Raw genomic sequence first — 16,964 nt, 5'->3', positions numbered from 1 at the left:
GGAATCGGTGATGAGCTGGATTAGGAGTGAATCGGTGAGGAGCGGGATTACGAAGGGAATTGGTGATGAGCGGGATTATGGAGGGAATTGGTGATGAGCGGGATTATGGAGGGAATTGGTGATGAGCGGGATTACGGAGGGAATCGGTGATGAGCGGGATTACGGAGGGAATTGGTGATGAGCGGGATTACGGAGGGAATTGGTGATGAGCGGGATTACGGAGGGAATTGGTGATGAGAGGGATTACCTAGGGAATCGGTGATGAGCGGGATTACGGAGGGAATCGGTGATGAGCGGGATTACGGAGGGAATCGGTGATGAGCGGGATTACGGAGGGAATCGGTGATGAGTGGGACTATGGGGGGGAATTGGGGATGAGCGGGATTATGAAGGGAATTGGTGATGAGCGGGATTACGGAGGGAATTGGTGATGAGCGGGATTACGGAGGGAATTGGTGATGAGTGGGATTACGGAGGGAATTGGTGATGAGCGGGATTACGTAGGGAATTGGTGATGAGCGGGACTATGGGGGGAATTGGTGATGAGCAGGATTAAGGAGGGAATGGGTGATGAGCAGGATTAAGGAGGGAATGGGTGATGAGCTGGATTAGGAGGGAATCGGTGATGAGTGGGATTACGGAGGGAATCGGTGATGAGCAGGATTACAGAGGGAATCGATGATTAGCGGGATTACGGAGTGAATTGGTGATGAGCGGGATTACGGAGGGAATCGGTGATGAGTGGGATTACGGAGGGAATCGGTGATGAGCGGGATTACGGAGGGAATCGGTGATGAGCGGGATTACGGAGGGCATCGGTGATGAGCAGGATTACGGAGGGAATCGATGATGAGCGGGATTACGGAGGGAATTGGTGATGAGCGGGATTATGGAGGGAATCGGTGATGAGGTGGATTAGGAGTGAATCGGTGATGAGCGGGATTACGAAGGGAATTGGTGATGAGCGGGATTATGGAGGGAATTGGTGATGAGCGGGATTACGGAGGGAATTGGTGATGAGCGGGATTACGAAAGGAATTGGTGATGAGCGAGGTTACGGAGGGAATCGGTGATGAGCGGGATTACGGAGGGAATTGGTGATGAGCAGGATTAAGGAGGGAATGGGTGATGAGCTGGATTAGGAGGGAATCGGTGATGAGCGGGATTACGGAGGGAATCGGTGATGAGCAGGATTACGGAGGGAATCGATGATTAGCGGGATTACGGAGTGAATTGGTGATGATCGGGATTACGGAGGGAATCGGTGATGAGCGGGATTGCAGAGGGAATCGGTGATGAGCGGGATTACGGAGGGAATCGGTGATGAGCGGGATTACGGAGGGCATCGGTGATGAGCAGGATTACGGAGGGAATCGATGATCAGCGGGATTACGGAGGGAATTGGTGATGAGCGGGATTATGGAGGGAATCGGTGATGAGGTGGATTAGGAGTGAATCGGTGATGAGCGGGATTACGAAGGGAATTGGTGATGAGCGGGATTATGGAGGGAATTGGTGATGAGCGGGATTACGGAGGGAATTGGTGATGAGCGGGATTACGAAAGGAATTGGTGATGAGCGGGGTTATGGAGGGAATCGGTGATGAGCGGGCTTACGGAGGGAATTGGTGATGAGCGGGATTACGGAGGGAATTGGTGATGAGCGGGATTACGGAGGGAATTGGTGATGAGCGGGATTACGGAGGGAATTGGTGATGAGCGGGATTACGGAGGGAATCGGTGATGAGCGGGATTACGGAGGGAATCGGTGATGAGCCGGATTACGGAGGGAATCGGTGATGAGCCGGATTACGGAGGGAATCGGTGATGAGCGGGATTACGGAGGGAATCGGTGATGAGCGGGATTACGGAGGGAATCGGTGATGAGCCGGATTACGGCGGGAATCGGTGATGAGCCGGATTACGGAGGGAATCGGTGATGAGCGGGATTACGGAGGGAATCGGTGATGAGCGGGATTACGGAGGGAATCGGTGATGAGCGGGATTACGGAGGGAATCGGTGATGAGCAGGATTGCGGAGGGAATCGGTGATGAGTAGGATTACGGAGGGAATTGGTGATGAGCGGGATTACGGAGGGAATCTGTGATGAGCGGGATTACGGAGGGAATCTGTGATGAGCGGGATTACAGAGGGAATCCGTGATGAGCGGGATTACAGAGGGAATCGGTGATGAGCTGGATTACGGAGGGAATTGGTGATGAGCGGGATTAGGAGTGAATCGGTGATGAGCTGGATTAGGAGTGAATCGGTGATGAGCAGGATTATGGAGGGAATTGGTGATGAGCTCGATTACGGAGGTAATTGGTGATGAGCGGGATTACGGAGGGAATTGGTGATGAGCGGGATTACGGAGGGAATCGGTGATGAGCAGGATTACGCAGTGAATCGTTGATGAGCAGGATTATGGAGGGAATTGGTGATGAGCTCGATTACGGAGGGAATTGGTGATGAGCGGGATTACGGAGGGAATTGGTGATGAGCGGGATTACGGAGGGAATCGGTGATGAGCAGGATTACGGAGGGAATCGGTGATGAGCTGGATTACGGAGGGAATCGGTGATGAGCTGGATTAGGAGTGAATCGGTGATGAGCAGGATAACAGAGGGAATCGGTGATGAGCAGGATTACGGAGGGAATCGGTGATGAGCAGGATTACGGAGGGAATCGGTGATGAGCGGGATTACGGAGGGAATCGGTGATGAGCGGGATTACGGAGGGAATCGGTGATGAGCAGGATTACGGAGGGAATCGGTGATGAGCAGGATTACAGAGGGAATCGGTGATGAGCGGGACTATGGGGGGAATTGGTGATGAGCGGGATTATGGAGGGAATTGGTGATGAGCGGGATTATGGAGTGAATCCGTGATGAGCAGGATTACGGAGGGAATCGGTGATGAGCAGGATTACGGAGGGAATCGGTGATGAGCAGGATTACGGAGGGAATCGGTGATGAGCGGGACTATGGGGGGAATTGGTGATGAGCGGGATTATGGAGGGAATTGGTGATGAGCGGGATTATGGAGGGAATTGGTGATGAGCGGGATTACGGAGGGAATCGGTGATGAGCGGGATTACGGAGGGAATTGGTGATGAGCGGGATTACGGAGGGAATTGGTGATGAGCGGGATTACGGAGGGAATTGGTGATGAGCGGGATTACCTAGGGAATCGGTGATGAGCGGGATTACGGAGGGAATCGGTGATGAGCGGGATTACGGAGGGAATCGGTGATGAGCGGGATTACGGAGGGAATCGGTGATGAGTGGGACTATGGGGGGGAATTGGGGATGAGCGGGATTACGAAGGGAATTGGTGATGAGCGGGATTACGGAGGGAATTGGTGATGAGCGGGATTACGGAGGGAATTGGTGATGAGCGGGATTACGGAGGGAATTGGTGATGAGTGGGATTACGGAGGGAATTGGTGATGAGCGGGATTACGTCGGGAATTGGTGATGAGCGGGACTATGGGGGGAATTGGTGATGAGCAGGATTAAGGAGGGAATGGGTGATGAGCGGGATTACGGAGGGAATTGGTGATGAGCGGGATTACGGAGGGAATCGGTGATGAGCGGGAATTACGGAGGGAATTGGTGATGAGCGGGATTACGGAGGGAATTGGTGATGAGCGGGATTACGGAGGGAATCGGTGATGAGCAGGATTACGGAGGGAATCGGTGATGAGCTGGATTACGGATGGAATCGGTGATGAGCTGGATTAGGAGTGAATCGGTGATGAGTAGGATTACGGAGGGAATTGGTGATGAGCAGGATTATGGAGGGAATTGGTGATGAGCTGGATTAGGAGTGAATCGGTGATGAGTAGGATTACGGAGAAAATCGTTGATGAGTGGGATTACGGAGGGAATTGGTGATGAGCGGGATTACGAAGGGAATTGGTGATGAGCGGGATTACGAAGGGAATTGGTGATGAGCGGGATTACGGAGGGAATTGGTGATGAGCGGGATTACGGAGGGAATCGGTGATGAGCGGGATTACGGAGGGAATTGGTGATGAGCGGGATTAGGAGTGAATCGGTGATGAGTAGGATTACGGAGGGAATTGGTGATGAGCGGGATTAGGAGTGAATCGGTGATGAGTAGGATTACGGAGGGAATTGGTGATGAGCGGGATTAGGAGTGAATCGGTGATGAGTAGGATTACGGAGGAAATCGGTGATGAGTGGGATTACGGAGGGAATTGGTGATGAGCGGGATTACGAAGGGAATTGGTGATGAGCGGAATTACGGAGGGAATCGGTGATGAGCGGGATTACGGAGGGAATTGGTGATGAGCGGGATTACGGAGGGAATTGGTGATGAGCGGGATTACGGAGGGAATTGTTGTTGAGCGGGATTACAGAGGGAATCGTTGATGAGCAGGATTACGGAGGGAATCGGTGATGAGCTGGATTACGGAGGGAATTGGTGATGAGCGGGGTTACGGAGGGAATTGGTGGTGAGCGGGATTACGGCGGGAATCGGTGATGAGCGGGACTATGGGGGGAATGGGTGATGAGTGGGATTACGGAGGGAATCGGTGATGAGCGGGATTACGGAGGGAATCAGTGATGAGCGGGATTACGGAGGGAATCAGTGATGAGCGGGATTACGGAGGGAATCAGTGATGAGCGGGATTACGGAGGGAATCAGTGATGAGCAGGATTATGGAGGGAATCGGTGATGAGCGGGATTATGGAGGGAATCAGTGATGAGCGGGATTAAGGAGGGAATCGGTGATGAGCGGGATTATGGAGGGAATCAGTGATGAGCGGGATTATGGAGGGAATCAGTGATGAGCGGGATTACGGAGGGAATCGGTGATGAGCGGGATTATGGAGGGAATCGGTGATGAGCGGGATTAAGGAGGGAATCAGTGATGAGCGGGATTAAGGAGGGAATCAGTGATGAGCGGGATTAAGGAGGGAATCAGTGATGAGCGGGATTATGGAGGGAATCAGTGATGAGCGGGATTAAGGAGGGAATCAGTGATGAGCGGGATTATGGAGGGAATCAGTGATGAGCGGGATTACGGAGGGAATCGGTGATGAGCGGGATTATGGAGGGAATCAGTGATGAGCGGGATTAAGGAGGGAATCAGTGATGAGCGGGATTAAGGAGGGAATCAGTGATGAGCGGGATTAAGGAGGGAATCAGTGATGAGCGGGATTATGGAGGGAATCAGTGATGAGCGGGATTAAGGAGGGAATCGGTGATGAGCGGGATTATGGAGGGAATCGGTGATGAGCGGGATTACGGAGGGAATCGGTGATGAGCGGGATTACGGAGGGAATCGGTGATGAGCGGGATTACGGAGGGAATTGGTGATGAGCGGGATTACGGAGGGAATCGGTGATGAGCGGGATTACGGAGGGAATCGTTGATGAGCGGGATTACGGAGGGAATCGGTGATGAGCGGGATTACGGAGGGAATCGGTGATGAGCGGGATTACGGAGGGAATCGGTGATGAGCAGGATTACGGAGGGAATCGGTGATGAGCGGGATTACGGAGGGAATCGGTGATGAGCAGGATTATGGAGGGAATTACGACTGATGGTCACATCACAACGAATTTCCCTGTTCCTCATGCAAGGGAAAAGGTAACCTTAACTAGAGACAATTACTGTGGAAATATCTAAGGAGCGAATCCCTTATGTATTGAATGTGACACCCCGACGACTTCCTAAACCGCAACAGTGAAGGAGCTCGGGCTCCCACGTCGATCGGAAGAATGGACGCGACAAAAAGCTGGAATTCGTCCGAGTTGCTTTATTCAAACAAAACACTCAGGTACTCTGAAAAGCCCGTTTATCGGGCAGCAATATATATACACACATTATCCCGGAGCGTTTGCCCAGGAAAGGCGAGAGGGGGCGTGGCTGAGCGTCCCGACCGAGGCCTGGCAAGTTGAGCGCGGGCCTGCCCGGGCGTCCTGGACGAGCCCGGCATGGTGATCGCTCCGCGTCCTTGATAGGTGCAAGGCGATTGTGAAAACCCAGCGGTAGCCGCTACACACATCCCCCCAGAATCGACTTGCACCGGCATGGTCAATTTGAGGGGGGTCCTGATGACCCGGCCGAAGCGACCCCTGGCGGGTCGTGGGGGGGGGGGGGTTCCGGTGTGGTGGTGGGCGGTCGAGTGGGTGGCACAGTGGACGGGGGGCAGCCTCGCCGCGGCGGAAGGGCCACCCATGGTGGTTGGTCGACGTCCACGTGCGCCGGCTTGAGGCGGTCCACCGCAATCCGGTCCGACCTGCCGCCGATGTCGATGACGAACGACTTGTCGTCCCGTCGCAGGACCCGGAAGGGCCCGTCGTACGGCGGCTGGAGTGGCCCCCGATGTGCGTCGTGACGCACAAAAACATACTCCGCTGTGTGAAGTGCTGGGGGGACATAGGACTGGGGGTCACCGTGGTGGGATGTTGGCACGGGGGCAAACCGTCGGGCGGCCTCCTGGAGGTCCGAGCGCTGGTGAGCTGCGGACCAGGGACTGGTAGCGTCGGGCACGAATTCGCCCGGGACGCGTAGCGCCTGGCCGTAGACAAGCTCGGCGGTGGATGCCTGGAGGTCCTCCTTGGGGGCCGTGCGGAGGCCCAAAAGGACCCACGGCAGCCGGTCGGCCCAACCGCCGTCTTGAAGGCCGGCCATGAGCGCGGCCTTCATGGAGCGGTGGAATCGCTCGCACAACCCATTTGCTTGGGGGTGGTAGGCCGTAGTACGGTGGAGCTTGACCCCCAGGTTGCGGGCGACCGCGCCCCACAGCTCGGAGGTGAACTGTGGTCCGCGGTCTGACGAAATGTCCGCCGGTGCGCCGAAGCGGGACGACCCAGGTGGCGATGAAAGCCTGCGCCACGTCGGCGGTGGTGGTGGAGACGAGGGGAACGGCCTCCGGCCACCTGGTGGTCCTGTCCACCATGGTGAGCAGGTGTGTGAACCCCCGTGACGGGGGGAGGGGGCCCACCAGATCCACGTTGACGTGGTCGAAACGTCGTTCGGGCACGGTGAAAGGTGCCAGCGGGGCCTGGGTGTGTCGGTGGACCTTGGCCCGTTGGCAGGCTGTGCAGGTGCTGGTCCAATCGCGGACGTCCCGACGAAGGCCGTGCCAGACGAATCGCGCCGACACCAGCTTCTGGGAAGGAAGCTCACGGTCAAACGTGCTGTATTTGAGCTCGTTCGGCCGGAGCTGCCGGCTGAAAAAAGCGAGTGGCTGCCAAACCCCGTTCACCCATTGCTCATGTACGGCGCCCACCGCGTAGTCGGAGGCATCCGTGGTGAGGGCGATGGGAGCGTTGAGCACCGGGTGAGCGAGCAGTGTTGCGTCGGCGAGGGCCCGCTTTGAGCTTTGGAAGGCCGCGTCCATTGCTGCGGACCAGGCGATGTCGTGCTTGGCCGGCTTGCCCCGGAGGGCTTCGTAGAGGGGCCGCATGAGTTGAGCAGCGCGGGGCACGAAGCGGTGATAAAAATTCACCATTCCCAGGAATTCCTGCAGGGCCTTTATGGTGCGGGGACGCGGGAACGTGGTGATGGCCTCAACCTTGGTTGGCAGCGGCACGGCCCCGTTCTTGGTGATGTGGTGGCCCAAAAAATCAACGGCCGTCGTGCCGAAGTGGCATTTGGCCGGGTTGACGATGAGGCCGTGCTCGCTGAGGCGCCCGAACAGTATTCGGAGGTGGAGGAGATGCTCGGCCCGAGACGTGCTGGCGACGAGGATGTCGTCCAGGTAAACGAAAAGGAACGCCCAGGTCACGCAGCACACCGTCCATCAAGCGCTGGAACGCCTGAGCCGCGTTCTTGAGACCAAACGGCATCCGTAAGAATTCGAATAAGCCGAACGGTGTGATGACTGCCGTTTTAGGGACGTCGGCCGCCCTGACAGGTACCTGGTGATATCCCCGTATGAGATCAATTTTCGAAAAAATGACCCGTCCCGCCAGACGGGCGGAGAAGTCTTGTATGTGCGGGATCGGATACCTGTCGGGGGTGGTAGCGTCGTTAAGGTGGCGTTAGTCGCGACATGGGCGCCAGCCGCCCCCTGGCTTTGGGACGATGTGTAGTGGCGAAGCCCACGCGCTATCGGAGCGCCGCACGATGCCGAGGTGTTCTAAAGCGTCGAACTCGGCTTTGGCCTCGGCGAGCTTGGCTGGGTCGAGGCGGCGGGCTCTGGTGTAGACCGGCGGGCCCGTGGTTGGTATGTGGTGCTCGATCCCATGCCGTACTGCGACGGCCGAAAACGTCGGCCGCGTGAGGGCCGGGAACTCCGTGAGCAGGCGAGCAAACTCGTTCGCCGCCGGGAGGGCGCATGCCAGCTCGGTCGGCGCGGAGCTGCTCAATGTGCATACCAGGGAGCTGAAGGTTTCGGCGTTGATTAAACGACGCCGTTGGACGTCCACCAGCAGTCCGTGTGCGCAGAGGAAGTCGGCGCCTAGCAGAGCCATGGGCACGTTTGCGGTTACAAACGTCCAAGCAAAGCATTGGCCACCGAAGCAGAGGGTGACGTTGCGCGGGCCGAAGGTGCGGATGGCCGATCCGTTGGCCGCAACCAAGGAGGGGCCGCAAACAGCGGACTGCCTGTCCTGGTCAGAGGCGGGTATGACGCTCAGTTGGGCGCCGGTGTCGCACAGGAAGCGCCGTCCGGACGCTTTATCCGTGATGAACAGTAAGTTGCCCGTGTGGCCGGCGCTCATGGCTGGTAATGAACACCGGCCCGGCCGTTTCCCGGCCTGCCGAAGGTGCACGGGGGTCGGCATGTCCGGGCCTTCTGTCCGAACCTGGCATGATAGTAACACCACGCTTGGTCAGGTGGAGGCCCCGGTCGTCGTGCTGGAGGTGGTCGGCTCGGTGTAGCGGCCGCCAATTGCGTCGGCAGTTCGGTCGTCGACCGTGCCGGATGCTCGGGCGCCATGGGTGTTGCGTCGGACGGGGGTGGGCCCCAGCTCGCTGCTGCGATGCGCTGGCCTGCGGCGGAGATCTTGTCGGCTTCCCTGTCAAGGGCACGGGGATCCGTGATCGTCGTGCTTGCCAGGGCGAGGCGTACCGGGCTAGGCAGCTGACGGAGGAACAGCTCCCGGAACAGGAATGCCGGAGAGTGCTCGCCGAGCAGCGAAAGCATGTCGTCCATTCGCTCGGAAGGGCGCGTGTCACCGAGCTCGGGCAGGTCGAGCAGGCGCCGTGCGCGTTCCGCCGATGGGAGGGCGAAAGCGTCGAGGAGGAGCTTTTTAATCGCACCGTATTTGTCAGCGGCTGGCGGGCTCTCGAGGAGGCTCAGGACGCGGGCCGCGGTGGCTGAACCGAGCGCTGCTACCACATGGTGGAAGCGGGTGTCGTCGGCCGTGATGCCTCGCAGGGCGAACAGGGAGTCCGCCTGTGCGAACCAAACCGCCGCGTGAGCCTCCCAGAAGGTAGGCAGTTTAAGGTCCACTGCCGTGTCCATGTCGGTAGGTCACCAATGAAGGAGCTCGGGCTCCCACGTCGATCGGAAGAATGGACGCGACAAAAAGCTGGAATTCGTCCGAGTTGCTTTATTCAAACAAAACACTCAGGTACTCTGAAAAGCCCGTTTATCGGGCAGCAATATATATACACACATTATCCCGGAGCGTTTGCCCAGGAAAGGCGAGAGGGGGCGTGGCCGAGCGTCCCGACCGAGGCCTGGCAAGTTGAGCGCGGGCCTGCCCGGGCGTCCTGGACGAGCCCGGCATGGTGATCGCTCCGCGTCCTTGATAGGTGCAAGGCGATTGTGAAAACCCAGCGGTAGCCGCTACAACAGTATGTATGCATGTATGTATGTGTGTATGTATGTATGTGTATGTATGTATGTATGTATGATCTACTCCTAGAGGGTTTGACCAAGGAAGCTGAAACTTTCAAGTATCAATGAGGGCACCCTGAAGTTGTGCATGTGCAAGCTTCATTTGATTCCTTCAATTCGTCCATCTTGGCATTTTCTTCTTTTGGGGGAGGGTGGATGCAATTGGAATTATTATCTGGGCTATATAACCACAATGTATAATATATGCACATAAGCAGTATACAGGTTTTCGTTTCCTATGCGTAAACTGAGTTAATTTTATTTTTGGGAGCGATCGAGGCAGTCTGTTGCCTCTTCACCGCCCAAATAAAGGGAGGTGTCAGAAGAATATGTTGCATGTGTGGAACAAGATTGCCCAGAGGGTGGGTACTCTGCTATGTTACTAATCATACTAAAATACACCATTTCGTGTCTGTCTGTCTGTCTGATGAATTTTTGACGCCAATACATTCCGTCGTTACCTACTTATCCAATCTCAACCAAACTTGACAGGATGAAGAAGGGTTACATAATGAACGTCATTTGCCCCAATCCCCAAGGGAGTTTTCTCCCCCGAGTGGGCTTTCCCTGCCATTGCCGTCAATGGCGTTGTGTGTTGAGGTGTATATCAATGTTAAATTAGCTTTATCGTGGCGTTTTCCTAAAGACGCTTTTAATAACAAAATTAATGATAATCGCATATTGTTAATGTTATTACAAAACAATATTAATACTAATAATGTCCCACTTCCCCAAGGCGTTTTTCCTGTCGTGATAACGTGTATAAATAGCTTATAGTTAGAATGGCATTTCCGTGGGAGCAACTGCTTCTACAGGAAGTAAAAACATTATAAACCACAAACACTTAAGCTTAGCTTTTTAAACAGTCGCTAATGCTCTGCATAACACTAAATTAAGAAATTTGGAGGAATCCCGACATCCGTGAAGTAAGGTTTACTTACAGAACTGAGCGAAGATCTACTGTACTCTATATAACCCACAATTATTGGGTTAATAACATGGCCCTTTCTGCTGCTACCGTGGCATTTTCATAGCGAACTTCTGAAACTCGCTCCTGCTGTTTCATACGAAACCGAAAGGGAGAAGCTCGGGTTGTGCTCCTTTACCAAGCAGCTAGCTAGCGCCTGCCAAACCAGCCGTTCCTTAAGGGTTTTGAATGGAATGCTTGCTTGAATGCTTTAACCACTTGGTGATCTCTCCACAAGAAACTTGGTAAATGAACACACGTCCAATGTTCTTGAGATCCGACCATAGATCGACTGTAATCTACATACCCCAAAGGGGAATGACCATTTTTTTCCGCTCCCGGAGTGAGCGAGTGTACTCGTAATTTTCAAGGTAACAATAACATTAACACCCCCTGGCGGCTCCCGCATGGAGCTGGGCTTCTCGTCAAATTAACCACTTTAGTTGGTCGTGACCAAAACTTTCCAAGGGATATTGTAGGCCACATGGGGAGTACATAAGGGTAGGAGCGGGGTGAAGGTTTTGGGAAGGGGAGGTGAGGGGTAGTTGGATTTGTTGTTTTGAGAAGAGTCGGGAAATAGCACGTTGAGCCCTCTTGAGGATGGCACTTGTTGTTCTCATTTCTCAATTTTTTTTTCCAGGTAGTTGCTGGTGGCATCTTGCGAGGATGCGCTCTTCAGAAAATTGGAGCCCTGTGTTGTCTGATTGGCTATTATTTCATTGGGATTCCCATAGGAATCTCCCTTATGTTTCTCACAGACCTGCACGTTTTTGGTAAGATGTTTGAATGGAGCCAAACAAATGGCTGAACTGATTGCCCAGTTAATGATTTAAACTTGTGTTTCATTCTTTTTGTTCATGAAGTTTGTGAAAACTTTTCTTTTTGCACATCCTACTTAAGAGCACAGATCTGCCTTTTAATAGTTTTGCTTAAATGAACTCTGGAATAGGAGTATTTATTCACTGTTTCATCAAAAGCACGACGCAGTAGAAACTCTTTTATCCGAAATGGTATGGGACCAAGGGTGTTATGGATGAACCATATTCTGGCTAATCGATGTCATTGTCGTTAATGGATAAATTTTATAAACCTGGATGTCATATTATGGAACTGAATTCGTCCCCTAATTAATATATCTACCAATCCATAATAATAAAAGAGAGTGTGTGTGTGTGTGTGTGTGTGTGTGTGTGTGTGTGTGTGCGTGTGCGTGTGTGCGTGCGTGCACGCGCACGCACGTGCAGGTCCATCCTCCATAATTCCAAAACCATGGAACTTAGTAGCTTTGCATGCATATGAAGGGAACTCCAAAGGAGTGCATGAATGAAAAGTGGGTTTTGGGTAAATTTAAACACCCCTTTTGAAGATAATTAATTAAAGGCGTACCTTCGTGAAAGGCTTTATCCTTGGTCAGCCCAACTTCACATCGCAGGGGTTTAAGCCGCCATTTTAATTGGGCCTATTCAAATTTGCATTGCCTTGGAAACACGATCTACTCTCACGAACTAACTGAAGTATATAATCAAAATCTGGGTTGGGATTTGAGGATCAGATCTTGTGGATTAAATAATGTCAACATCTGGAGTGAAATCGGATTTGTTAAGAAATTACCGATTCTTGTAACGAAGCATATTCGCCAAGCATTGGATTATTCACCCAACAACAGGGAACGTGAGCTGGGTTTAGACCGTTTGCCTGTGTTGGTTGGAGAGTGTTTCCTGAGAAGATTGAGGTAAGTGTTGTTTTTGTATCATCCATGCTCTTTAAGTAATGTTGTGGCTGATATTGAGCTTAAGATATGCCCGATCATACTAAACACCACCTGGAGATGTCTGTCTGTCTGATGATTTTTTGACCGCGATACATTCCGTCATTACTTATCCAATCTCAACCAAACTTGACAGGATGACGAAGGGTTACACAATGAAGGTTGCAGCGCATTCATTATGCCCCCCTCCCCAGGGGGGTTTTCTCCCCCAAGCCGGTTTTCCCCACCATTGCCGCCAATGGGGTTGCGTGTTGGGTGTGGTGGGAGGAAGGTTTGTTTCCTTCCCAGGGGGTGTGGGAAGGCAAAGGTGTGTTTTGGAAAACTCCATTCGGGCTTTCTCAACAATGAGTTCTCCTGGGTCTGCTGCCATACCAACCCTTTCATTGAGTTGGCGACGGATGGTGTGAGTTCAAACTGTCATAGTTTGTGTCTGAAGGTCAGCTTGAATCTGTTTGGCAGTTGATCGAGGTGCTTTCTCCACCATTCAAGCAATCCTTCGCTGCAATCTTCGATCAAGTTTTCTCTTGCGGCCACGTCCCAGGTTGGCTGCAGTGCCATGGGCCTTAAACTTCCTGATAACATTGCATACGGAGGACACAACAGCATCAATGTCTCTGGAGATGGACTTGTAGCCTTGAGATTGTCCATGCTTGGCTACAATCTTGTGTCTGACCGCCTCAAACAATTCTCTGGTTTTCTTTCTTTTCTCCATGCTCATTGCGGTACACACAGTGACACAAAACATCAGAATGACTCCTTTTCTCCATTCAAACTGGTTGAATGAGTGATTTTTATATTGCAGGCACCTGAAACTCACCATAGGTGTGTTCAATTCCAAAGCAAAGGAGAATCACCTGCTTGAAATCTAATTATTTTTAACAACTTCTAAAAGGTGCCAATAATATTGTCTGGGCCATTTTAGGATTTCTGTGTGTTATACGCTAAGATTTAGTCCTTTTTTCAGCTTTTTTTGTTTTGTTCCACTGCAAACCAAAGAAATACAAATGTGGATACCAAAATATTTTTTTATTTCAAACAATTTTCTGGAAGAAATGATGCATTATTTGAAAAAAGTACAAGGGTGCCAATATTTTTGGCCACGACTGTATATATATATATATATATATATATATATATATATATATATATATATATATATATATATATATATATATATATATATATATATATATATATATATATAGAAATATATATATATATATATATATAGAAATATATATATATATATATATATATAGAAATATATATAATAATAATAATAATAATAATTCATTTATTTTGTATAGCGCTTTTCCAGAAGCCCAAAGGCGCTTTGACAGAGTGGAAAACATAATGCATAACAATACATGAAAACAACAATTGCAAAAAGACAATCAAGAAAACAAACAGCAGCGATATACGGCATATATATAAGACAAGAATCAAAAAGACAAGACAAGAATCAATAGGGAAATATTTAAAGCAAAAGGAGGGAGAAGGAGAAGAGATAGTCAGGGGTTAAATGCTGTGGGTTGAATGTTGAATGCAGCGTTGAACAGGTGGGTCTTTAGTGATGTTTTGAATGTGGTGAGTGAGGAGGAGTCTCTGATGGTGTGAGGTAGTGAGTTCCAGAGGGTGGGAGCAGCGATGGAGAAGGCCCTGTCCCCCCAGGATCTGAATTTGGTCCGGATGGAGGGGGTCAGGAGGTTGGTACCAGCAGAGCGGAGGTTGCGGGTGGGAGTGTGTCTGGAGAGGAGGTCAGCCAGGTAGGATGGGGCCAGGTTATGGAGGGCTTTGTATGTCAGGAGGAGGATTTTGTACTGGATTCTCTGGGGGATGGGGAGCCAGTGAAGCTTGTAAAGGACGGGGGTGATGTGGTCACGGGTCCGGGAATGAGTGAGTAGACGGGCAGCGGAGTTCTGAATGTATTGGAGTTTATTGGTGATTTTTGAGGGTGAACCATAGAGGAGGCTATTGCAGTAGTCCAGACGGGAGGTGATGAAGGCGTGGATGAGGGTTTCTGCAGCTGTGGAGGAGAGGGATGAGCGGAGACGGGCAATGTTTTTCAGGTGAAAGAAGGCTGACTTTGTGATCTGTTTAGTGTATTTGTCGAAGGAAAGGGTTTGGTCAAAGATGACGCCAAGATTCCGGATGTGAGGGGAGGTGGATACTGGGATACCGTCGATGTTGAGGGCAAAGTTATGGGTGGATTTTGTGAGCGTTTTTGGGCCAATGATGATTATTTCAGATTTATCACAGTTAAGCTTGAGGAAGTTGATTTGAAGCCAGGATTTTATTTCAGTGATGCAGTTTGTCAGGATAGAGTGGGTGTCGGTGGAGACGGACTTGGTGGAGATGAAAAGCTGGATGTCATCGGCGAAGCAGTGGAATTGGAGACCATGACGGCGGATTAAGTGACCGAGCGGGGACAGGTAAAGGATGAAGAGGAGGGGGCCAAGAACTGAACCTTGGGGGACACCTTGGGGGAGGGGAGCAGTGGGGGATTTGCAGTTATTGATGGAGATGAACTGGCATCTGTCAGAGAGGTATGATTTAATCCAAGAGAGGGCAGTGCCGGTGACGTTAAAGGTGGATTCAAGTCGGGTGAGGAGGATAGTGTGATCGATGGTGTCAAAGGCAGCGCTGAGGTCGAGGAGGACGAGAATGTTGAGGTTGCCAGCGTCAGAGGAGAGGAGAAGGTCGTTGGTGATTTTGAGGAGAGCAGTTTCAGTACTGTGGTTGGAGCGGAATCCGGATTGGAATGTTTCATACAAGTTATTGGCAGAGAGATGATGTTTGAGTTGAGTGGCTACAGCGCGTTCCAAAACTTTTGACAGAAAGGGTAGGTTGGAGATGGGTCTGAAGTTGTTTAGGGTGTCAGGGTTTAGACCAGGTTTTTTTAGAATGGGGGTAACAGCAGCAATTTTGAGGGAAGGTGGGACGATGCCTGTAGACAGGGAGGAGTTTATTGTTGCAATGATAAGTGGAGAGAGAGCAGGGAGGGAGGCTTTGACAAAGCTGGAGGGGATGGGGTCAAGAGTGCAGGTGGCAGTTTTCATTCCTATGAGGAGTTCAGAGAGGTCAGTAGGAGAGATTGGGGAGAACCGAGACAGGGGATGGCAGGACAAGGGGGGGCAGGTGGTTGGAGGGGGAGCGGGTGCGGCGGTGGTCAAGCTGTTGTAGATGTTGTCAATTTTGCGTTGGAAGAAAGAGAGGAAGGAGATGCAGTTGTCTACTGTGAATGACTGGGTGGTGGTGTTCAGGGGGCGGAGGAGTTTGTTTATTGTCGAGAAGAGTGCTTTTGGGTTTCCGGAGCCAGAGTGGATAATTTGAGAGTAGTAGGCAGAGCGGGCGCGGGAGAGGGAATCTTTGTAGTGTTGTATGTGGTCCTTGTAGGCTTGGGAGTGAACTGTGAGACCCGTTTTATTGCGGAGTCTTTCAAGTTGGCGAGCACGAGTTTTCATCAGGTGGAGTTCAGGGGTAAACCAGGGAGCAGAATGGGTGAAAGAAACTGTTTTGGTTTTTACAGGCGCAAGCTGGTCAAGGCAGGAGGAGAGAGTGTGGTTGTAGTAGTCAGTGAGGTCGGAAGGGGTGTGGAGGTCAATGAAGGGAGAAGTGGACATTTTTTCAGAGAGGGTGGATGAGAATGAGGTAGGTGAAAGAGCGTTTAGCTTACGGAAGTTGATTGTGCGATAATGCCTTGGTGTTGGGGCGGGGATGTTGATGGTCAGAGTGATGGCTAAGTGGTCAGAGAGGGTGAGGTCGGAGCCATAGAGATGGTGCAAATTTAATCCAGTGGAGCAGACAAGGTCCAAAATGTGACCACGGATATGGGTAGGAAAGTCGACATGTTGAGTGAGGTTAAAGCAGGTGAGTAAATCAGTGAAGTCAGTGGTTATTGTGGAGTCAGTGGAGTCCATGTGGATATTGAAATCACCAAGGAGGAGGATTGAGGGGGAGAGGGAACATAGCTGGGTCAGAAAGTAGGAGAAGTCAGACAGGAATGATGGGTGTGGTTTGGGAGGGCGGTAGACGACAGCCATGACTGACTGCGTGTGACCAGAGAGTTTTAAAGCCAGGTGTTCAAATGATGGAGCAGATGAGATGGAGATGAGGTTGGTCTTGATGTCTTGACGGTGGATAACGGCAATTCCACCACCTCGGCCCTCCGAGCGTGGTTTATTGACGTAGGAATATCCATTGGGTGTGGTGAGGTTGAGTGTGTAGTAGTCCAGAGGTTGTTGCCAGGTTTCGGTGAGACAGAGAAAGTCCAGTTTGTTATCCAGGATGTATTCGTTCAGGATGAGGCATTTATTGTTGAGGGACCGGGTGTTGAACAGGGTGAGCTTGATGTTGTTTTGAACAGCAGGGATGAATTCAGGTGATTTAGCCAGGTGACA

The 16,964-nt window shown here is 51.8% G+C and overlaps 1 protein-coding gene across 1 annotated transcript in view; it reads left to right on the top strand.

Moving 5' to 3' along the window:
• The first annotated feature begins 11,441 nt into the window (after positions 1–11,441).
• Positions 11,442–16,964, top strand: part of LOC137439455 (uncharacterized) — a 42,866-nt gene continuing 37,343 nt past the window's right edge. Inside the window, exon 1 of the mRNA XM_078768459.1 lies at positions 11,442–11,569. Coding sequence (XP_078624585.1) covers positions 11,542–11,569 — 28 coding nt within the window. The 5' untranslated portion in view covers positions 11,442–11,541. The remainder of the gene's footprint in view (positions 11,570–16,964) is intronic.

The sequence above is a fragment of the Myxine glutinosa genome, chromosome 14 (genome assembly GCF_964187855.1).
Source record: "Myxine glutinosa chromosome 14, kmMyxGlut1.1, whole genome shotgun sequence".
NCBI lineage: Eukaryota > Metazoa > Chordata > Myxini > Myxiniformes > Myxinidae > Myxine > Myxine glutinosa.
The sequence above is the reverse complement of the archived record's forward strand: the minus strand, read 5'-3'. Positions and strand labels throughout refer to the sequence as shown.